At 42.7% G+C, this 24,759-nt stretch overlaps 1 protein-coding gene across 3 annotated transcripts in view; it reads right to left on the bottom strand.

Annotated features, from left to right (window-relative positions):
• Positions 1-256: 256 nt before the first annotated feature.
• Positions 257-24,759, bottom strand: part of LOC128770796 (calcium-independent phospholipase A2-gamma-like) — a 30,183-nt gene continuing 5,680 nt past the window's right edge. For all 3 annotated transcript variants that reach the window (XM_053885664.1, XM_053885665.1, XM_053885666.1), the window contains 7 exons: positions 24,424-24,575; positions 24,180-24,274; positions 21,959-22,130; positions 20,417-20,474; positions 19,567-19,761; positions 6,478-6,673; positions 257-2,208 (listed from right to left, as the gene is read on the bottom strand). In XM_053885664.1, the coding sequence (XP_053741639.1) occupies positions 1,949-2,208; positions 6,478-6,673; positions 19,567-19,761; positions 20,417-20,474; positions 21,959-22,130; positions 24,180-24,274; positions 24,424-24,575 (1,128 nt within the window). In that variant the 3' untranslated portion in view covers positions 257-1,948. The remainder of the gene's footprint in view (positions 2,209-6,477; positions 6,674-19,566; positions 19,762-20,416; positions 20,475-21,958; positions 22,131-24,179; positions 24,275-24,423; positions 24,576-24,759) is intronic.

The raw sequence follows: 24,759 nt of genomic DNA, 5'->3' as shown, positions 1-24,759 counted from the left end.
GCCACAAGGCGGACTCACCCGGGGACAATGTTCAAACATCCTCTCACCACATCATTCAACAGGAGGGCAGCTTATGAGCCGCCAGTAGCAGTGGCAGCATGTTTGGTTAATAAGAAATGGCACCTCGGAAACTGAGTCGGTGACGTTCGGGATCCCTCTTCCAAATGCCACCTCAGCATGTCTCTTCTCTGGGAGATTATCAACACGCTGTGGACGAGACGGCAGGATTCCTCAGATGGCAATCAGTATAATTAAGAGGCGCAGATCATGGTGCTTCAGTGATGGGTTTAATTACACACACACACTCTCAGAATGTCTTTACACTGAACCGACAGGAGGAACCGTGGAATCATGGCAGTTTGCATAACCAGTCCTGACCCCTTGAGACGGACACATCAGTTATTACAGTACTTGACCAGAGCTGCGCCATAAGAAACTTCACGCTGCTGCGCAGCCATCTGCCTTAGTGCAAGTCCTTTCACTAACAAACAGTTTTCCACAGATAACATCAAACAGCCGAGAGGATTGAGATACAGCACTTGAAGCTAAGAAGGAGGGGGAGAGGATTTGGTGAAGAGGCGAGAATTTAGGATAAAAGTGCTTCAAACAGGTGCACGTCATAAACTTGGAGAACGATCCATCTGTGTCTCAAGAAACAAATCATTTTTTAAATTTAAAACCCAACCCTAACCCTAACCCAACCATTGCTGTAATCCTTCTCTCACTTGCGTGTACCTTCCGAACACAACTCTGGAGATTTCTGTCTGCTTCATGATCGGCTCCTTCCAACATGCTGATACATAAAAACCTTGTCGTGTGACTCAGAATCCCCTCACTATGTTCCACTAAAGCTCATTTTTAAAAATAAATCTGTTTTATCAACCTTGTTCTGTTTCAAAAAATAAAATGTTTGTGTACATAAATGTGTCTGGCTCACTGGATCATTTATGATACGAAGTGATGCTGTGGTTGATGCTAAACTGCTCGACTGACAGCATTAAAAACTCTTGATAGAGTGAGTCACATCCTCCAACGATATCCCCGTGGGTCGCATGGCAGGTCATGTGATTTCATGTAACAGTAGGGTCTGCCCATAGTTCTCTTGAAGGTTAAGGATCGGGGGGTACCAAAGACAACTTACTCCTAGAGAACAACCTGCAACGAGAACAACATTTGATGAGGAGACACACGTGGACCAGGTGAGAACACTCCACACCCTCTAGTGCATTTGGATGCTGACCAGATGATTCCAGAGCGGACTGAATCACAGCGTCCTAATGAAAAGAATGAGTCTCTGTTCGTACTAGCACCATTGTCAGAAGCTGTCATGTGTCAGCCATTGAACAAGCTTGGTCAGGTAAAGTGGTTCAGGGGTTCCACCAGGATCCCTCATTATCAGCTGCACGGTGAGAAGCACAGACCTGCGAGTGGAGATCAGAATTCTCAGCCAGACGCCATGACCTGACCTCAGATCAGCAGACGAAGACAGATCGGACGGAACATTTTTAAGAGTTCGAGGGCGAGGCCAGAGGTCAGACAGAATGACAAGAGGTTTCACGTTCAATCTGGACTTGAAAATACTGTTCCTATGAGTCCGTCTGAATGAGGAGGAGCTCAAAAGAGACCTCCGGTGGACTATTAATAGTGCATGTGAAAAAACAAAAGGTTTAAATACTAAGATTAACAAACTTTTTTTTTGCCTCAATCAGTGGTTTTAGTTTCATTTTTAAATCGGAACATAAGATCTGAGAGTCTTTTAACACTCTAGGATCTTTAAAATCAATGAAAACAAAAATTCCATTTCATAAATTAATAAAATGGCACTAAAATCCATGAGAAAAACGTGCATGCCTGCGACGACTTTAGTGCTGGACGAGTAACATGTGCTGCTCATTTAGATTAAGTGCAGTTAAGGTAGTTAGCGTAGTACCACGCGAGCAGAGGAGGTTTAGAAGAGTCCGGGGTACATGTCGGCACGGAGCCTGGCCCAGTCCGCCATCCTCTGGACGGAGCTTTTTTCCTGGTTGAGGATGTTGGCAATCTTTTTCAACTTCTCCTCGTTCCTCTCCAGGTAGCGCAGCCCCTCGGCCTGCAGCAGGTTCAGCTTCTCCTGCCGGCTCTCATCCATGGAGATGTCTTCGCTGATGTAAGGGTTGAAGCGGAAGTACGTGTCTGCCGGGAGGAAGGCGTCCAGCATGGCGTGAACCTCTGCTGGGACAGAGGGAGCGTGAGAGGGAAGTCGTGGGCGAAGCCATTTCGTCAACATTTTAATAGCTACATGATGAACCAACAAGCAGATAAGGGAATTCACGAGCTGTCAAATTTCTGATGCGCAACAAGATACGGGATAACCACCCGAGGCAAAGCAATCTGAAACACCATCGCGTGGGAATAGTGAGAAATGAGCACATTTGTATGCAGAGAAATGGTCGAGAGGAAACACAAACACTTCCGTTGGCATTTCTGCAGAAGCCTTCTAAGCAGAGTGGTCAGTGTGGTTCAAGACAATAGCAGACTCAAAGTATTTAGAGGATGTTTTGACCTAAGATAAATGACCGTAAAAGACTTACCAGTAGTCTAGTCAACAACACTGAAAACAAAATGTGTTTTCAATGGATGATGACCAGGGTGTTACTCACACCAGGGTCACATCAACGCTGCAGTTTTTATGGTACTTCTCCTTCAGCTTGCTTTCCTTTCCTTCCGCATCAACTTTAGCATTTTTTTTTAAGTTTCTACTTCAATTGTGGACTATAATGTCCGTCCCTCTCTAAAATAATCAACACTTGAATTAGCATTCTGAAAATAACATTCTGAATCAACGTATTCTCATTGGAGAGAATATCAATACCATCAGATCCAGATGTGTGCGCTCATGCAGCATGAATCTAACCACTGTGACATGCTCAGCACTGTAAAACCGAGCGTAAATTGCTGAAAACTCAGAAGAAGAGGCTTTTCCGCCACATTATTTCCCTGGCCCACTTGTAAACAAACTGCCATAACTTGGCAACACGTCCCAGCAAAAAAGGGTTCTATTATTCCAGTTATTCATACATGAATTTTAATATATAAGTTTACAATATTTTGAAATAAACATTCACCAATGTCACGTGGTGCGTTTGCAGTTTGATGCGGCGGCTCTGCAGCTGTATATGTTGTTTCAGTCACAGGGAGAGGCATGCAGGAGGACTCCTGTTTACTGGTCATGTTACGTGGAGGGAACATACACAGTGACACCAGCCCAGGCACAGAGAGACGAGAATCAGGTGTGGGTGCTGACTCGGTTAACAATTGGCGCAAACCATCCCTCTCCGTTTCATTCAGAACGAGCAGTTTCTTTTTTTTTTCTTGACTCAATTCTTGAGAAAAACGTAACTCTCTCATCAGCTCTGCCCAAATGTATTTGGTATCTCTCTATTTGAGTTGGTGTGAGAAACATTTCCTGACTAGCACTGCGAAGTGGCCCCTCCCACCCCCCCTTGACAGTGTCAAGCACCACCTCCTTCTTTCTCTTTCGGCTTCTCCCTTCAGGGGTGGCCACAGCGGATCATCTTCCTCCATCTCACCCTGTCCTCTGCTTCCTCTTCTCTCAAACCTACAAACCTCATGTCCTCCTTCACCACCTCCATAAATCTCCTCTTTGACCTTCCTCTCCACCTTCTGCCTGGCAGTTCCAACCTCAACATTTTCCTACCAATGTACTGGCTCTCTCTCCTCTGTATATGTCCAAACCATCTCCATCTAGCCTGTGCATGTGCCTGCTGAATCGGGTCATTTCATTCAAAAGGACGTGTTTACACAAAGCATTTTCATCCAGATCTGGCATTTATACGATAGCAGTGGTCCATGGGAACACAGCAATTGAAATGCATCTACAATTTGGTATTAAAGTTTCAGGGAGATGATGATTCATTGTGGGGTAGAAGTTCATGTCAGGACTCAATGCCACCAACAAATCCAAATCAAATGTTGATGTGTGGGCCACCCTGATGCTGCTCGTCTGATAATTGTATTCCCATCTTACTGAGGGAAAATGATGATAGAAATGTGATCCAAGCAACCGCCATATCATACAGCAATAATGTTGTAAATTAAATTAAATTAAATACTAATATTCTCTGTCATTAAGAAATACTGAGTTACAAAAGAACACAAGCAATGCCAACAGCCCAGTGACATCAGAGAAAGAACTACTCCTCTAAAGCTATTATATACTTCCACATATCCCCATCAGCATCCACCAAATAACAGCTGCTGGAGAAAGTTCCAGTCAAGCTGCGTCTGCTGGCTTTAAAGTTTGCAAAAAAAAAACAACAAGTACATCTGCTTCCGAAAAAGAAATCAGACAATAAGCCTCACTTTTTGAGATCTTATCTGAAGCTGCTTAGCGTTCCAGCGCTCGCATAGAAAACATTGACAAGCCGAAGCGCAGAACGCTGTCATCTCAAAATCCAACTTGTCAACAGTTAACAATCTCAGATTCACTCTGGAAGGCTGGGGGGAATGGACGGGAGCTGCTTTTGAAAAGAGGAGGGGAATCTGCAGTAAAACACTTTTGCTAATCTGCTGTTTTTTTAAATAACAAAATCCAGCTGAAGAGCTGCCGAGAGCTTAATCCTCAACGTTTGGAGGAAGGACTGCAGGGAAGCATTTGGGTCACACGCAACACCGGCTGCCAAATTTCGGCGCAGCAGAGGCGCCCATGTCCAGAGGTGATAAGACGTAGACGTTACCGCTGGCGACACCACTTGAGGATGGAATGAGAGCAAAATCAATCCGTCGACGCTGGTTGTTGCTTCAAGACGAGGACAAGACTGAAACTGTGTGACCATGAACAGCACAGAAACAAATCCAATCCTCTTTTGTTTGCTTCCTCACGGCACGATTTTAGGTGTTTGTCTGTACAGTAAGACCTGTGTGATGGACTGGTGTCAGCCGTCTTCTCATCCCAAGCAGCAGATAAAGGCAGTAGCAGGACACAGATGAATTCTGGTACAAAATAGATGGGCAATAGAGAGCAATGCCCAGAGGATGACAATAGTGAACGGGGGGAAAAGAGGAGATGAGAAAATACAATGGAGTGATGAGGTTCAGGAGAGTATCAGGATTGGATAAGTATAGAGATGAGGAGAGCTAAGAGGAGTACTTGGAGTGTGGGAGTGAAAGGGAGGTTGCTAAGGCAGTGGCTTCTGTATTGAGGATAGCCAGGCAGGGAGTGAGAGAGAGCAGGGACAGACGTGAAGAAGGAAATGCTGATAGAGTGCTTCAGGGAAGCGATGAATGAAGAGAAAAAAAAGGATAGGGGTGAGATGATGGATTGTGTAGTCTGAGTAGTAATGGGAAGGCAGTTGTTTATTGTCATGGACACACTGAGTCTCCATGGACTATGTTGTTTGCTGATGATATAGAGATCTGTATTAAGAGTAAAGATGAGATGAAGGAAAAGAAAGGAAGCTCAGCCGAACCAAACCAGAATTATTGTTGGGGAAGATACAGAGAGTTGAAAACAAATTAGTTCATATATTTGGCATCAGTCATTTAGAGTTTTGGACAGAGATCAAGAGGTGAAAAGGAGAGTGCAGCCGGGGTGGAATAGGTGGACACGACTGTCAGGTGTGATCTGTGACAGAAGAGTGGCAGCTAGAGTGAAAGAGAAGATCTATAGGAGGAACATGAGGCCTTTCATGGTGTGCGGATTAGACAAGCTCTGACACAAAGACAGGTAGCAGAGTTACAAGAGTCAGAGCTGAAGACGTTCAGTTTTTCATTGGCAGTGACCAGGAAGGACGGGTTTCGTAACGCGTATATCGTAAGGCAAAGTGACAGTTCATCCAAAGAACCTGGGAGGGAAGTTAGAGAGGGCAGACAACTAGAAAGAACGGCAACTCAAATATAGAACACTTTTTATTTTAGCATTACATTACTTGGGAAAATAATATGCCACGTCAGAAAAAATAATTGGTAATTCAACTGGTAATTCAAAGACTTTTTTCGTCCTTCATATTTTCTCCACTATTACAGTGCTACAACACATAAATTGTGCAGACATTTATGGCAACTACACCACTTAATTTTGAGTGGCCAATGCAGGGGGGAGAGTGTATTTGTTTTTGCTGTTTTTGCTTATTTTTGTGCTGATCTTAAAAATGATAATAAACTGAAATAGCGGAACTGGACTCCTGATAATGCTGTTTTATTTCTGTTCTGCTCTATTTAGGTGATCAGTCCGACAAACAGTCAACAGCATCAGATTTGTCTCAGTGCATTTCTCTGGTGATCCACAGCACTTCACTTCGGCTTCATCATTTATAAAATGCTTGACATTTATAAAATACTCCCATAATTTCTGGACTATAAGCTGCTACTTTGTTTGCGTGCCCTGAACCCTGCGTCTCAAAATACCCACCGCACGGCTCTCTCTTCAGTTGTACAGTAGAGAAAGAAGTGATGAAGTTCAAAAGCCGGACAACTCACCCTCAGTGTTGGTCGCGCTGCTGATGACGTTGGCCAGTTTGGTCTTGAGGCTGGTGTATGTGGAGCTGCCTCTGCCAGCGGTTTCAAAGCGGCCGGTCCCCAGCGAGACCACACACTCCAGCGGCGTGTTGGGCCACAGACACTTGCACTCGTGGATGGCGAGGGCCGTGGGGTTGTTAATGAGAAGACCACCGTCCTACACACAAAGGTAGAAAGCAAGTGTAAACATTGCAGGCAAATTGTGTTGGTGCCTAGTCCAGCGCCCTGGTGTGCCCCTCATTTGATTCAGCCTGGACCCAAGCCTTCATGGTTATTAACTGTCAATAGGTGATCTTATTGAAGAACATCTGCAGAAGCAACACATGGATATCTGTAATGACTCGGAGCACTGATCTTTTCTAAAAGAAAAGGGCAGATTGTTTTCTTACTCTTGTCGTCACAGCTTAGCTTTGATATCAAACAAGCACCCAGGAGTGATTCAGCTTTGGATCCATAGTGTTCCTGAGGCAGTGGGGGAGTAACTGGAGAGACTGCTGGGATTGATGAATAGGCATGAGGATGAGGGGCCGCGGGGCTGGCAGCAGGATCAAACACACAGGGGCCACTCCTCATTAATGAGGCATGGCTGGGGGGTGGGAGCCGCAAGGCCCACCGGAGTGTCAAGGGAGGTGCCACAGACAGAGAGCCTGCCTTTCATGTGACTCTGCGCATGTTAGATCGTATTTGAAGAGTCAAGGCAATAAAGACGTGGCTGCTGAATGGCACGGTGACACAACCCTGCCAGCAGCAAATATGCCGGGACACAATTTGAGGCCTGATGACCAGAGGGACTTCTGACTATTACATGACAACTGACAACACTTCTGGAGCAGATATTCAGAAAAATGATATATGGCGACTGAGTCATTGATCTGCTTACCGTAGAGGGGGAGTCAGAGAAATTCAATCATCAAATCAAAGACGAGGAAATGAAAGCCAGCTAGACTGAGCCACAGGACCAGGAAGGAGACTCTGGTTTGATGTCCACATATTAGAGATTTTTTACTTTTACCTATTTTATTACAATAAATGGTGATGTTAAAACAGAAGGACAGTTTTTATTAGGTCACTCAAGTCACCATTGCTCCATAATTTCAATGCATTTGATCGGCATGGTCTCTGAAGTGTTCGGCGAGTGGATAGGAATGTGTTTTCCAGAGCGTTAGAGATGGGGTGAGGACTTCTGTCACTCAGTAGAGCCGCTACTTCTCTGCATTAGGAGTCAGTTGAGGTGGTTCGGGCGTCTCATGAGGATGCCCCATGGACGCCTCTCTTTGGAGGTGTTTCAGGCATGGCCAGCTGGGAGGAGACCGAGGAGTCGACCCAGGACCAGGTGGAGGGATTATATATCTCTTCATTAGCCTGGGAGCGTCTCGGGATCCCCCAGTCATTATGGTGGATGTTACCGGAGGAAGAACATTTGGCGCGACCTTCAGAAGCTGCTGTGCCTGCAACCCGGCAACAGCTAAGTGGATGAGGATAGTTGAATGGGTGGAGTGTGTTTTCCAGAAATGCTTAAGGTTTAAAGGCACCGCATCACCATCCATCCATCTATCCATCCATCTGTCTGTCCTTACCTTGCCTCACTTAACCGTTGCTGGGTGACATGGTCAGAAGCTTCAGTGTCACAATCGATAGTACCCAAAAACCTGAGATACAAGATTTGTAATTTGTCTTCTCAAATTACAAGATTGTTCAATGTACTAGAGTAAGGAGAAAATCTGACTCATACACCACAAATGATCAGTAAGCAAGTTCAGCTAAGGCAAGACTGTAGCCTTTAAAAAAGCAGAAAGGAGGAGGAGTTGAGCTGCGTGACATTAACCCAAGGACACTTCAATATTCACCCATGCAACTGTGGTCACATGATTTTCATTGTGTGCCCGCAATGTTTTGCGTGAGATCACTAGCGAGTCAAATATTTTAGAGTCTGGTTTGTCTATTAAATCAGTTGAGTGCTTCACATTTCCGGGGCAACAAACTATTCACCATTCAATATCACCAAAAATGAAAGTAGAAAAGAGAACAAGATGCTGAGAATTCCTTAAAAACATAAAATTCATTCTGTATTTCTATCCCTTTTCTGTGGCAGGAAAACAAAAAAAACCCCACCAGGTCCTTTCTTTCATGTAGCGGTATGAACGTGCGCAGCTCGTTTTTCATCCCCAAGTATAATAAGAAGGTTCTCCAATATGTCTGGTCCGCTCAAACAAATAGCACGCCGCTGCCATTTTTACAATTCCTGCCACCGACCTAGTAAGTGCGAGTGCCACGAAGGGGCCTGTGGTTGATATTACTTTTCACCTTGCTCTTTATCTCAAGCAACATGCACATATTTCTTTCTGCGCTGCAGCTCAGCAGACAAACAGAGGCAGTTTGAAATATTAACAATTCTTTGGATACCATCAGTCGAAAAGCGATAGTGTTAGACAGTGCCACGCAACAGCAGGGATTATTTACATTTATTGTGCTCCAAGGCAAGTGATAAATGTAAATGTCACTACAAGAAATCCACAAGCACGGCTCATATGTGCGCTGATAATATTGTGAGTCAAGTAAATCAGCAAATGGAATTAGAAAGTGAAACAAAGATTCGCTCATTCAATTTTAGATTTTAGTGAAGCAACATCATTGAAAAAAAAAGCTTAATAGGTAATACCAATTACAGAGTAACATTATTATTATTATTATTATTATTATCATTAGAGATGGAAGAATAAGAACACATTAATACATTCATCTGGTTGCATGTCAGAGCATGGATTTGAGTTTTTTTTGAGGATTTATTTATTTATTTTCCTGACAAAACAATAACATAAAATAAAAATAATATGAAATAAAACTTGATATATGTGGCTGAGATTTGCTATATTCTGGAGATGGTTTTACATCTACCCATCACCATGTTTGAAAAAGTAACGGCAATACAGAAACATAATAATAAAACAGTAAATATTCCAAAAACAGGCAGATGATGGTACGAGAGTAAGAAAGATAGGGGTTATTAATGCCAATGATGACATGCTGTCTTCCCATTAAAATTCTTCACACTGGTGGATTTGGGAGTGAAGTGATATCAGGCTACATGAGTAAGTAAAGTCTAGTTCCACCTGAGTCGTTTTCTCTCAAATGAATATGGTTTATTTACATATTTTACGGATGCAGTCATTACCTCAAGCACTTCATTGTATTATAAGAGAGAAGAGTAAAATTGAGACAGCAAAAACAAGATGGTTTACGACGATTAAAATAACCCTCTGAACAAAACTAACTACACGTCCAATGTAATAACACACTTTTCATTACAATGTAATAATGTAATAACATACTTTGGAGTGCTATTTGACATGAGTGAACACTGGCAAAGGGTAACTGTTAAGACATGAGAGTAGAAGCATTGCAGTCGTCTCTGTAGCTGAGATTGAAAGTCACACTAGCTTGGTTTTTACTGAGCCCCGAGCTTTAAAGAATTGCAGGGGTGGACGTTTGTTCAGATTTCATTGGTCTGGACTCGCTGGGATGTTTGACAGAAGGAGAAATAAATGAGGGGAAAGAGAGAAATGCCTGTCTTGTAGCTGCTGCTAATGGAGCCGCTTGCTTTGCAGTTTACATCAGAAAACCGCAGTGGAGACAGAAGTCAGCGGTTTTCTTATCACTTACAGCACAGCCAGGGAGTCCTTTTTGGAGCGCGCTGACATTTATGGCCACATTCTGGATCTGTGTCTGCAGCTCCAGGCAAGTTTCACAAACATTCTGTGCCAGACGTGTAACATTAGACGATAGTGGCACAAAGATGCCGCTTGTCTCCATTTCAGTGCACCTGCTTCAGCGAGTCAGAGCTGGTGGACGAAGTTAGAGCCCTTCAGCAAAGTTTGGACAGGCTGTGATGAAGCCGGCTTGTGCTGCCACCGGAATATCAGGAGTTTGTTGTTGGTGGGGCGAAGATATCCAAAACTTGATTTTGGAGGAATAAGGCACATTCTTCACGCTTAGCTGCCAAGAACAACTTGAAATGTGACTCCATAAAGAAGGACTTGGCAGACAGTGCGGAGGCAGAGACACTTCCGAGACACTATTCTGTTTAATATCCATATTTGGCTCGCCGCCTCTTTGTCACACAACGGTTTCCAGAGGCCAGAGCTTACTTGGATGAGGAGTTAAGTTCCAAACAATGATCGACTTAAGAAATAAGCTTTGCATTTAAGTCTTTTCCTGTCAAGCACAAAGCACGGACCAGGACCAAGGTCAAGTCCATTTACTGGTAGATGAGGATTCTGAGCTGCTGGCACTCGCAATAAATCACATCCTAATCTGTCAACATCCTTCAATATCCGAGGAGCACCGCTGGGATGACCCTCAGTGGATACAAAATGGAGGGGATGTAAGATCAAATACTCCAAAGCAGATAATGGAAAAGTCACAACAATTCTATCACACACTTATCATAGTGTGTCAAGTACCTTGGTTATATAAAGCAGCATTTTTTGAGTTACTGCAACAGAAAACATTGCTAAGATAAAGAATAATAGCCACATATGATTTATGGAGAGGCTGCCAAAAATATTGATATCCTGAAAAGTATAGATACTCAAACACTGCATCCAGATATGCAGCTTAGCCATGGTAAATAAAGCCCTGGCTCATCATTAAGTTGGTTGTTTTCAATGGAATACTGATGCAAGTGACCCGCATTAATGCTGGTAGCTATATTATTGCATTTGCTATGGCTAGCATGCTACTGTAGTCTGCTTGTACAGCTTGCAGCTCAATGGACATTGGTGGTTATTTGTCAATAGCTACAGTTGGTGGAAAATGGGTAATAACCTTGGAAATAATAGCCATCTCCACCACTACTGTCAGAAAAACAATGAAATATTCCTCATGCTTAGAGAAGAAAGATATTTGGATTTTTCAGACTTCTGCATTTATTTTCAAGTAAAAACATGACTGTATTGTGTTTTTGTACTATTTAATTAAAATAATAATTTATTATTTTTCATCCCTAATATATCAAAAACCGTAAGTATCAAATCAAGTTTGCCATTTAAGTAATGTGACAACTCAAGGTAGTAAAACTCAATCACACAAGAGGAGAAAATTCTGAACAAGCCATGGGCCAAGAAAAAAATAGCACAAGCAGAATGTAATATCAGTCTTACTTAAGTAACTGCATACATTTGGGGTTAATTTCAGTATGCACAAAACGTTCTCCTTCATCACTGTGCCCACAACACAAATATACTCTATGCATCATTTACTGAAATGCTTGAAGGTTCATTGACGACATTCTTGTTCACTAGAAAATAGTCAATCCAAGAGCAAGGTTTACAGATAGTTCACAGTAATCTTTGTTGGTTGCCACATCAACATCTTTGGTGCACGAGAAAGTACTATTTAATATTATTTTCCGGAATTTCAGGTACACAAAATAATGAACTGGCCACAGGGACATGCTTTTGGCACAATCTGTTTCAAGAAATATCATCCAAGCTATTTGGAACGTTTAAATGTTTTGAGACTGATTTTATTTGATTTTAATCTGACTTAAAAAACTTTTTTTTTGCCCCTGTTTAGAATCGAAATGCATAACAAATCAAATCCAGATATTTTACTTCTTTCTCTTCTTCTGTATTGAGACCAAATCAGAGTGTGCGCTCACTACTGCCATGTGAGGTAACATAGTCTCTGCACCTGTCAGAATGCCATCAAGTCAGGCGAGGTGACAAGTGTCGCCCCCTCACGCACATGACCAAAAGTAGACACATTTCAGAGGTGAAAACAGCAATCCGTCAGACTCTAACAAAACCCTGTTCCATATCCGCACCAGGCGAGCAGCACTTGTGCGTGACAGTGATTTGTTGTATTGTTCTACATAATTGGCCTGAACAAATGAGGAAAAAAAAAACATTAATAATGACTCCATCAGAACTCTTGACTTCTTTCTTCCTATTAGGCTTAATGACTCCCAGTGACAGTTGACGTTGAAGCTGTAAAAGCGCATTTGTTGATGCTCCAGTGAATCCGAGATCCTCCGGTTCTCGACTTTGCCCCAGAGGTGCTAATGACTTCTTCACACATTTGCTCCTCATATTCTCCCACCATGAATTTAGCAAATATTTGCCACTAATTAGGCCTTCCATACTTCACTGTTCCCAACATTCACTTTGCAAATGAGCAAGTGCGCTTTGTGTGAAGCGAACGCTCGGCTAAACAGGCTCACCGCGTGGAACTCCTCGTATGTCATTAACTTGGGGAGGCTTATCTCTCTTGTGTCAGAATGAGTTGTCATCGATGGGGGGAGCTGAGTTAAATATAAAAGAAGTGCTATCGTTAAATCGCTAAAAGTAATTTCACGCCCGAGTGTGTGTCATCTCCCATTAGCTGGGACAGTCAACTTCATCCCCTTCAGTCAGCCATGACGTCTGTGAACATCTAGGCCTCTCCAACCTCTGGCTCAGCTCCAGAGCCGGTGAGGAGTTGCAAAACAAACTATAGCACAGGCACCCAAGCCCTTTCCCCAGTTTCATGTGGCTCTTCACCAAGTGAGCCGCTGAACTGGCTGCGATTTTGGTCAAGTTGCTAGTGAGATGAAATGTCAAAATATTGTTCAAAGACTTTGACTTGCGTTTAACTTTGAAACATTAACAATAAACCTAGCCATAAACAATAAACAGCACGTTCAATGCTGAAGTGAGTCGTGGTCCTAAGACTTGGACCATCATCAGATCCACGATCAACACGATTTACATCACTTAGTTCCACGTTTCACTTCGTCATTCCCTACACTAAACGTATAGCATGTGTTATTCATATTATTCATTGTTGATCGTCGTGAGGTCCAATTAATTCAGTGGAGTGAAGATGAAACGCTCCAGCGTCGCTCACACACAAAGACCGGGCCGACGTTATTGGTGGCATGAGCCACGTAAAAATATATACAAGTAACATTCGACTTACGACTGGGATCGGTTCTGACCAACTGGTCGTAAGTCACATTGGACAGAAGTCGAATGCCATTCAAAATAGCTGACGCGAGGGTTATAGGAACTACTGTAGTGGTAGATCACTGTGTGACAGTGAGATGCTGGGATACTGTGCTGTTGAAACTGTTGTACGCGCTGCTGGGCTGCTGGCCGTGGTCGTAAGTACGGGTGGACGTAAGTCGAGCAGGTCGTAAGTTGAATGTTACTTGTATAAGTAAAATAAATGGCGCACACATTTCTATATTCTATATTATATATCTACGCCGCTTGATATTTTGAGGAGGATCACGGTAAAAATGTATGAATTTAAAAAATACATGCACAAGAGACATACGCCGGATGCAAACCAGCAACCTTGTGATACACAGGGATGTGCTTTAGCCACTATACTGCTGTGAAGTCACGTGACCAGCTGTTCAGGTGAGCCTTACATATTTGTAGGACGTGGCTCTTTTCAGCAACACAGGAAAACAATGTGCGTCTGACTGGTTGGCCACCCCTGCTATTGCACTTGCTTAAATCAAATAAGGTGATGCTCTATTGCTGCTGTAGTCGCTATGGTTAGACAGAGAAACTCCATCTGTGATTTACTAGGTGGTTTGGTTTGAGAGCGAAAAATAGAAAGAATTGAACTGCAATGATAAGAATACTTGGGCGGAACAGGACTTGATTGCCTTCTTTGTCCTCCCTGCCTCAATGTTTGTTTTAATAAGCATCCTTGTAATCTGCAAAATAAATCTGCTCACTGAATGAAATCAAAAGCCTGAATGGAATCCCACCAAGACAAAGGCCAGCTTTGTCATGTGCAGGAATGACAGCTGTGTCAGTGCGGCAAGCGCTCCTCTCAAGTGGCTGCCAGAGCAGGTCACAGGTCGCCATGGCAGATTATGTCACTGCGTTGACCAGTTCTCCTTGTGGATTCTTGGCATTGCAGCCATCAAGGGTCACATTGTAGCTCAAGCCATCTTCACAGGCTGACAACGGAGGTGGGAGCCGCTTGCGTGCGTGTCAGAACTGCCCTCAGGCCTGCAGAGCAATTAAGATCTGCTGCGTACCCTTCCACACACGTTCAGTGAATGCATGACCACATACGCCCAGAATTGACACAATGAATCACACCTGCCGCCAGTAAACACTGGGATATAAATAGCCGCAGGGACGCCTGGAGCGTATCAACTGGCACTTGAATCCCGCAGGGCTCCATCTTCATATTTGATGACTTCATATTTAACTTTCCATTATCTGGCTCGGTTGATTTTACTGCTCTGTGGAGAAGAATTGACCGGACACGAACACACAGGGCTGTGCAATAAAGATGGCTTTCTCTTCTGGACCCGAGACACATTCTCACACATATATTACTTCACCTTACAAAAGAGGTTACAGTGATACCAAATAGATCATGATTGAAAGCCCATTCAGGGGGCAGAGACGTACAATGTTCCTTTTTATGTAATAGCAGGTATCAATGAAACACACATCAGCACCTTTCATCACAGCAGTTTAAAGCCTTTAAATTTTGAGTTACATACCCATATCTACTTCAGATCCTGTTGACTGTTATCAGTCATAAACCTTGTCAAGTTCCTATACATGATTTTAAACATCAATAACATGTACTATAAAGTTTTATAAATGCATTATGCTGCCTTGTGAATATATAATAATGCATTCTGGATGACAGCTTAAAGTGAAGTGTTACTGATATAGTTCATATATCTACCCCAGTGGGGCGTGGTCAGGTTGAGCAGCAAGTAAAACATGGTGAACTGTTTAGTATAATACAACTTGAAAATATTCATGCTCATTGTGAAGAGAAATGAAGTAAGTTGCCCACAGATAACCACAGCAGAATGATGCATCTCTGAGCATCTATATGCAGTAGTCGCTCGCCTGCAGTTGAGGGGCCTCAAAAGTCAATCATTGCCAGTGATTCATGGTGAGCTTATACCCCAAGCACATTTGGCAACCTCACTACAAGAACAGCCTTTCTTTCAGTCAAAGGAAGTGCCCTACTGACACAAGAAGATAGGATAGTCGAGACACCCACAAGAAGCAGAGATGACCCCAGGGGTCGTCAAGAGAAAGAACATATTTTCACATACAACCACAGGAAGTGTTTGATCATTATTTGAAAGTCAAAAGTGATCCAATTGCTGACAGCAAACCTTGCAAGTAAACGTCACAGTGGCCACGCACCATTTCCAACTGGAACAGGAAGCACTAAATAATTTTGCACTTCCTGTTAAAACCATTAGTTTAAAAAAGTACTGTAACTTAGACATCACTTGTTCAAAGTGCCTTAACAACTGTTACAATTATTTGTTAAAGAACTAAGCATCTAAAGCAGAAAAACAATCAAATAATGCCAAGCCCTAAACAGTCAACAGTAAAAGATGTAGGTTAAAAGTCAAGTAAAAATTGGTGTAACTCAAAGTGTTCCACACGGCACTCAGCTGCAAAGCAAAGAAGGTGCCACATTGTTAAAGAAAAACATTATTCAGAGGATTTATATATGAGAATTTACATTCCACACAGACCCAAGTCTGCCCTTGAGCCAAAAAGAATTCTGCAGGTTGAATGTCTAAGAAGATAGCTTTTACACTGTTGAAGCTTTATCACCCTGTCAGCTCCCAATCCCTCACTTCTCTCCCATCCACACATCCACACAGAGGTGCAGCTCGGTTTATAATTCATGAACAATACCTTCCCCGTCAGAAATGTGACTAATCCATGAAGGTGAGCTCGCACTCCGAGCGCTGATATATCAGACAATCGGTCTCTCCTGAACCTGACTGCCAGTCTCCACTTGTTCTAAACCATCTATCTCTTTAACTTGGACGACCCCTCTTCTGGAAATTGTCCCCCTGTGCCCATTGCTAACCAAAAAAAACAAGCTGACCTGCTCCATTTCTGTGTGAAGCCTTTTTGCTGAGCAGGATGCCATTCTGTGGCAGCTCTCAGGAGTTCTTAATGAGGCTGGTGTTGCACTGATCCGATGCCTCCCATTAAAGCCTGGCAGAGGTGGCCAGGAAACATGCTCCCATTCCACCTTCCATCACTTTGGCAGGCGCCATGGCAACCAGGCAGGAAGAAAAGACTGCTCCCTCCCTCGCTTTTCTGTAAATAACCAGGCATCTTTCTCCATTTCAAATGTCTGTCTTGATTAGCACAAAAATAACTCAAGAAACTTTGATGCAGAGCAAAATATTTTTTGCTGCTTTACTTCTCTAGATGGCCTTTAATAACTAACTACATCGATGAGATTGTCCCAGACATTTCCCCAACTTTCTTATTTAAACTTAATCAATAACAAATTTTAGGCTTTCTAAATGGCATATTCTGCATTGTTACTCCTCCAGTGGCGGAAAAGACAATTGTTTCAGGTTTAGATTATGTGGAAAATTCTGTGGGCGACTGCGAAAAGGGGCAAGATGTTTCGACTAGCCGGGAAGTGTTACATCACTCATCCAGCATGTCAGGCTCCACAACTTCCTTTTGTGGTGCAATAGCCAGACACTGAACTGAGGGGGCACAGGAGACACCACTAATGGGAAATTATGTGAATCTGAAGATGTTTGGAACAATTTTTTTAGATAGAGATGGAGAGATATCGTACACAAAGCAGTCCACGCACGTTTGCATATGTGAAATGGATTGTGAAGAATTAGTCTTAGGTGAACAAGTGACTGAGTGAAGGCTTCCATTAAGTAGCAGATGTATTCTACTATTCTATTATTATACTGGACCCCTATGGAAGCATCCGTCTGATTCTGTTTTGAAATTTTGAAATCTTCACATTAGAAAAAGGTACATAAGCCCCGTCCATCAAAGATTTAGTTCTCCCTAATCCTGCCCAATCTGTAGTGATGTCACTGGAACGCTCATATAGACTCCAAACAAACACGCTACATGTAACGTTGCGCCATGATGTTGTAAAAAAAAAAAAAAATGTTATAATGACTATCTGTTCACACAAACCATTTACATTTTTTCTGTTTTTGCACTAACAACTTCAGAGGTCCTGTAACAGTGAATTTCGCCTTTGTGAGATGAATAAATCTTTCTAAAGAGGAATTCTCACGCGATCGGACGTATTAAAAGGAAGTCAAAACAAAAAATCAAAACAAGCGGCTAACACGTACCGCATCATGGAGGTGAAGATGATCATGGTCGTTTTCTGTGTTTTTTTTTTCACGGAAAAATCTCCAAAGTAAAACCATAATGATTGAAGTCTGTTGTTCAAGTCATGTATACTGGCTGGACAAATGACAGTCGGACCACATAAGGGCAGCTGCAGATTGGAGAGAGATTCACTTCTCATGATCAAAAACTAGTGTTTTCATTTCACTAAATAAGGAAACAGCTGCTGGAATCTCTCTCCAAAAATCAAAGACCACTTTTGTGTTTACTACTAGTTCAATCCTGTCTCTCGTGTCCACGTCTGCCTGTGGTGACGGACAAATCGCTGTTTGTCCACACATACAACACGTGTTACTCAAAATCCAATGTGGAACGCAGAAATAACAAGCTAGAATCACGCAAAGCAGACAGTCTCTCCTGCAGGGCTCGGTCTAACACAGAGGTGGACGAGTCTCGAGATGCAGTGCAGGCAAAGTGAAGAATGTAACGGCACATTGTGCTTCGCTCGTCACCTCTTGTTCGCCGAGATGTCAGACTGGGAAGAAATTTTAAAAGCTATAACTTTAAAATGGACCGTCAACATGATGAGAGACCAACTGCGTAATGGAGGGGAGGATTTCAGCATTTTCACTGTACATATAGATTAGACGGGGAAACACTGAAGTACTACTTACTTTCTCTTACATTGCTTCACCAAACTGACACTACACAAAGCTTTAAAACGCCGTTTGTAAAATTAATTTTCTTTATACATTCCATACATTTTTGTTTTTCATTCCGTACTAGAGGAATGTGATTCTAATGCAGCATTTCTAGACGCATCATTTTACCGCTCCATTCACTTAAAACGACACACCTCTGAAATCATTTCACATCAAAGGTGTTAAACGTTTTAAGTGACTGCAGGTGTTTCCTCGCAGTGCTGCCGACTCTTAACAGTATCTAACAAACAGAGCTGCTCCACAATCAGCTTGCTTGTTTCCTAACGCTAACAAGGCGCCTGCGAGAAGGGAACAGTTCGGCGTGACATTAGGAGGACTGCGTTTGGCTCATTTATGCATTCCAGATATGATCAGGGCTCACAAGGCTGAGGAAATCTCACAGCACAGGTGGGTTTTCATCAGCCAGTCTCTTTCATTCTCACCCTCCGCTACTGGCTTTGCATCCAATTAACAGCGTATAGACATGACTTTGTCTTTGATGAGCGTGTGCTAATTCCTGTGTGCACGTTACGTTCTTGAAATGCAGAATCATGATGGTGATATTCTGATGACAGAAGGAGCAGAAAGTCGTTCTTCACTTTCTCCCCAGCTCATCTTTTATTCACATGTCCTTCCAGCCACTTAAGCTCTTGCTTAAAGACAGACTGAGTAGACATAAGTATTGATCTGTAAAAAGAAGGCGAGGGCCAGCTGACTTTGTTACAGACGGCTAATGCGTACCTGTTTAGCACAGATGGATTCAATCGAGTCTCACGTGACATCAGAATAAGGGGATCTGAAAACCCGCCGCGAGAGCAGCGAAATATAGAGTTCTGACCCTTCACTCGCTTTGCTGACAATTTGATTTCATCAGGCCTCGAAAAACGCACCAGCTGTCAACTGAAGCTGTTCCCAGTAGAAACCCCAATCTCATACTCTCACCTGTCTTAATGGAGGAAAGGGCTGTTTGTGTATGCAGATTACATTGGAACAGTCGCAGCACTGCAGTAAACAGCTTTGTTCTCGCTCAACATGTTTGAAATGGAAGTGACAGCTCTGGAGAAATTACGGAAACATTGAGCGACTCTCTTTAACCACAGCTATAGCTAACAGGGATATTTAGAGATTACTGAGGGAGTCAAGATGCACCCAAGACGGTTTGCAATAGTTGCAATGCAATTGTGGGAGAGGTTTCTTAAAAGTGAGAAGCAGATGAGCCTGACCTGGTGAAGGTCACTCCCCAAGGTGAACTCCTGGAAGTAGCCGGGAGCAGCCGATGAGGCTCGGACAGCCTGCCAGAGCTGGTGGTGGCAGCCCCCGAGGTAGTGGGAGCGCACGGTGGGCAGGTGGTTGTAGTTCCTGAAGACATAGGCCTTGAGAGGGGTGCCCCTGTTCACGATGGTGCTTACTGCTGCCACCTGTTGGTCAAACCACACAATGACATACCACAAATTTTAGTCAGTTATTAAGGAAAGAAAGGCATCATGATTATGATAAAGATAACCCCAGTCGGAGGTTGGGGTTATGAACCGCAAAAGTTCACAATATGGGCAAAACATTCATGTGTCTATTAGACAATGTTATACAACCAGTGAGGCATCATTTACCGACTCATATTCATCCTTGAAACTGTAAGGTTATGCACTCATTCATGGGGGTTTCCAACTAGCCTTGATGTGCAGGTTGGTGTCAGAGGCATTTAATAGTCTGAATGGCAGATGGATGTGACACTGAGCAGGAGAATTCAAAAAGTGGATCATGTAATAATTAATGGAGTGCAGCACACTCATGTGATGTTTACCACCGCCAACAATGTGGACACTGTAGACTGATCTTAGAGAATATACAGAGCAGCATCCTGACAGATCTATAATTCAACAGTGTACTCTACACTAGCTGACACATGGAATCATACATCCGTCACAGTCTAAGACTGCTCCAGAATGCCACTTTCATAATGTGGGGCGACGTGTGCGTCAGAGAGGGAGAGTGAGAGCGAGGGGGGAGAAAGAGAGGAGTCAACACAATAAACAAAAACAGATAGGGGACTCTGGGGTCAGAGGATTGAATTACCTTTGGGCATTCTGGGTTTCTTGAAGTCTCCACCAAGAGGTGTGAGCCAATTTTCTCTCTGTATAGAGAATACAATAGTATGTTACACTTAGAGGAACACAAGAGGCCATTTGGCACATTGAAGTCATTTTCAGATTAAAAAAAATAAGCAGTGGAATGAATGTGATTTTCCAACGAGAGTAGAGATCTGGTGTACGGTACATAAATGTTTGATGGGTTTGTTTTTTTCTTTTGAAGGTCTCATCTGTGCTTTTGGGATGCCATGTTGTGCACAAATGACAAACTAAGGCCAGACAGTGTTATGGATGAGTTGCATTGTCATAGCTAACTGGTCAAAAGTTCAAACATGCTTATCTCTCCTGATAGCAGGAAATACATGCTCCTTGAATGACCTTGGTATTTCTTGGAAAGGTGAAGGGTGGCCGAATAAAGGTAGCATCTTTTATACTCAAAAGTCCAAGATGTCATTCAAACTGGGTTCTGGAGAGCTGACTTCGGCTCAGGACGTGCCCAGCGGAGGGTGAGGTTTTTATCTCAGGTGACTGAAGGCAGAGCTCCATCAGTATCAGCATGTCTCTCTATCAATTGACAGTTTATGGATCATAATACGAAAGATGTAATCAGCATCTGGTGGCTGAGGATGTTGGTACTGACTAAGAAATTAGGTGATCAAGCTGATGTTTGGCTCACAAAGGTGCTCTGCAGTGTCATCTGGCCGAAGACAAAAGCAAAAAAAACCAAAGTACACAATCTCAGGAGCAGAGGTGTGGGGCTGCACAGCAGGCAGTGAATCAAAGTGGCGTACGTCAGGAAGTCTGTAATGTGAAAGCCCTTTAACACTAATCAAATTTTCATCTCTAGTTTTTTTATGCTTTTCGTGAATGCAACAAATTGGATACAGCTATCGTAGTAGTGAGTTCCAGAGAACCAGCAACAGACAAGTGAGCATCAGAACAGATCCACGGAGGAATAGAGAAACACGAGCTTGTCAGCTTAAACTTGTATGTTCTGAGCCTTCAGCAGTGGATGAGATGAGCGTGGGCACCTTGTCTGGTCCGAAGCTAAACTGCCTGAAGGTAACCAATACTGCAGTGTGATCATCTTTCTATCTGCACCAAAACTAACTTTCAACTAAATTCACCATCATAAAGTACAGGTACAGATCACAGTGCTGAGCCACAGTTTGCTATAATTCCATGTTAAAAAATGCAACCAAGACTGCAGCACTTTCAGAACCTGCGTTAGAGAATGGTGGTCTTGATATATCCCTAACTCACGTGTGGCTCAGTCAATATCCTTAATTTGGAAACTTGAATCTAGTATCCTTTACTTAGACAGTTCAACGCTCATAACCAAAACAAAGTAGTTACCTGTGAGATTGGAGAACCCAAGTCAAGTTTAATGAACTATCACAATCTATGGCTCCTGCCCTTCCTGGTTAAGAGCCTGAGATTTGTTTAGAAATGTGGCGTATTTAACTGGCAGTTGCTCATGAACAGAATGTTTTCAGTACACATAGAACCATTTCTAGTGAGTACTGACTTGAGGACTTTCTCCCAGGCTTCGCTGTCATAGAAGGCGTGGCTCCAGCCCATCTTCACCGTCCCCACGATCACATTCTGCTTAAAAACGTCAGACCCCAGCTTTCGATAGAGATCGTCGCATTCGTTGGGCGAGATCTGAAACACACCCAGCATGAAACCCAAGATGGCACCTGGAGGAGAAAAGACATAAAAGACTCAGAGACTGTTTTATCGACAGCTAGAAGAACGATAATTGAGTCCCTCAGGAGAGAAAACAAAGGCATTCAAGTCTATACCATGAGGGACAAGCTGTATGTGAACACATCTGCGGAGTGATCCTCAGGGCCATGTCATTAAAAGTTCTGACAGAGTTGACCACAGTTGAGTGGGAGACTTTCTTTTTTACAAGACTGATGGCCTTCAGGCCAGAGCTGGAGTGTGAGATTCAATTTTCTACTTAAATGGAAATAAAACAACAATAACGTTGTGAGAAACACAGGTGGCTGTAGACAACATGATGAACACATTCAACAGATATTTCCGTCACTGGATGATAAAATGTAAACAGGCTTTAAACAACACTTGCAGATGAATTATTTGATAAATATTAATCATAAATTGATGTGACACGAATCTTTCGAAGTTGACCAACAGCACCACCATGTGGACAAATGAAATATTATCTATCAACTAAATATAATATCTGTGGTTACTGATTTGATGTGGAAGAGCTTCAAGAAAGTAGCTGGATATCTATGATAGATATTTTAGGATGGAAACTTAATTCTAAGGCAAAGTGGGAATTTTATTTCCCACTTCACAAAGACAAAACCATGAGCTCATGGTGGAGATCAACTTGTTTAATAACAAGAAAAGGCAAGGTTATACCATAATGACAAATAACACCATAAATAAATAGACAGTGGGATGTTTTGCTGTGTGTGTACATCCGAACAAGAGAGTGGCATTTCATCTGCAGGTTTCTGTATATTGGAAGGAGATCAGGCAACGAATACACCATCCATAGAAAATGGATAATGTTGGATAATGTACATTTTTAGGGAGAAAGAAGTTCAATCACCACACCATTAAGAGATTTCACCAAGATTTTGTTATGAAATATTTTTTTAAAATAAAGCTAAAATAGCAAGGGCATCTTTAGAGAAAAAAAAAGAAATGTTGGAAATAAAAGTACACACTGACAAAACCTAGCTCTGGAAAAACAAAACATAACTTAAAACTGAGAAAAATAATTATAACCCTAAATAAGAAAATCTCAATTTACAGTGCACACATCTGTGTGTTATACATGTCAGCAGAGATACTGTGAGAAGAAACAATAAGAATCTCTCATGAAAATTCAAGATTCAAGATGTGTTTATTTGTCATGAACACGGTATTGTATACGATGCTAATAATACATAAAGACAGAGGTAATTATCATCTTCCTCTTACCGCACTTCTCATTCGTTTTGCCACAGACAGCATCATCCATCTTAAACTATCTTGAGGCCCTCTCAAGTCACACTAATCTTCTTCCAAGTCCTCTCTTACCACACTCAGGAACCTCATTTGTCTTTACTGCTCCCCTTTTCCTGGTGTCTCCATATCCACCACTCCTCATCCAACGGACCTCCATTGTCCAAACCATGTGGCCTCTCTAACTTTGTCCCTGATACCATCATTTCTGATCTCCTTCCTAGTCACTCCAGGTGAGTATTTTCATATGTCTCTTCTGCTGCTTTTCGTCTTCAAGGTGCAAGGTGAGAGGTCAGAACTACAGACCAGGCCAGACCAACCTTGATGGCCATACAATTTTCTACAGGAAAAGCCAGACGTGGCTCATTCAAAACGCTGCTGTCAAGGCCTTCAGGACCATGGCTCACAAACTGATGTCAGCAGCGTTGATGTAAATAGTCAGCAATTGCTGTCATTCAAAGAATGCTCTTCTAGATGTACTTATTTTGTCACTTCCAATGCTAGAAAATGCCTTTTTTATTTTCCAATTTCACAAATGTATTGAGCAACTATCACTGAACATTATTGGATGAATGGCCACATTGTTATAATTAACAGCACATTAACAGCACATCAACGAGCTCATTGCAGGAGTTATCGAGGTCAAAACACCAGCACAGCAACAAATGGGTCAATGTGTGATCAGTGCAGTGATGCTGCACTACGCTTTGATAATCCAGTCGCACACAAACCGGCAAAAGCAGCGAAGACGGACAACGTACCTGTGCTGACGCCGCAAATGTAATCAAACAGTTTGTAAATGGGTTTGCCGCTCAATGTCTCCAGTCTGTGTAAAGTCTGAAGAGCAAGAAGGCCCCTGGAGGGAGAATACATAAACATCAGGAGGCTGGCGATGTTTCGTACTCACTGAAGATTAATACACAGAGACAACAAAGCAAAACACCAAACTTGTATCAAGAAACAAGCGATTATAGTCATGGAAATACAATCACCACAGGCAAATACCTTAAGCCTCCCCCATCTATGGACAGGATCCTGATACCACGTCCCTTGACAGGTTTTTGATACCCCACCAGTGAAAGTGCTTCTCTCACGGCGGCACTCAGGCCTGCATCATTGGCCTGCATCAGACGCAGTAGACACGGGATCACTTTTTCCTACAGAGACACAAGATATGAATGAGTGGGAGGAGCGAAGAACACTCCCTGAACTGCCAAAATATCTCCACTTCTCTCGGTATTCTCTATTTTCAGCACAGTTCCAGTATTTCATACGAATAAAATTATCAACTGATTTTTGCCTTACATTATCCATAGACATCTTAGCATTACTGTGTTTGAG

Source organism: Synchiropus splendidus, chromosome 14 (assembly GCF_027744825.2).
Source record: "Synchiropus splendidus isolate RoL2022-P1 chromosome 14, RoL_Sspl_1.0, whole genome shotgun sequence".
In the NCBI taxonomy this organism is placed as follows: domain Eukaryota; kingdom Metazoa; phylum Chordata; class Actinopteri; order Syngnathiformes; family Callionymidae; genus Synchiropus; species Synchiropus splendidus.
The sequence above is the reverse complement of the archived record's forward strand: the minus strand, read 5'-3'. Positions and strand labels throughout refer to the sequence as shown.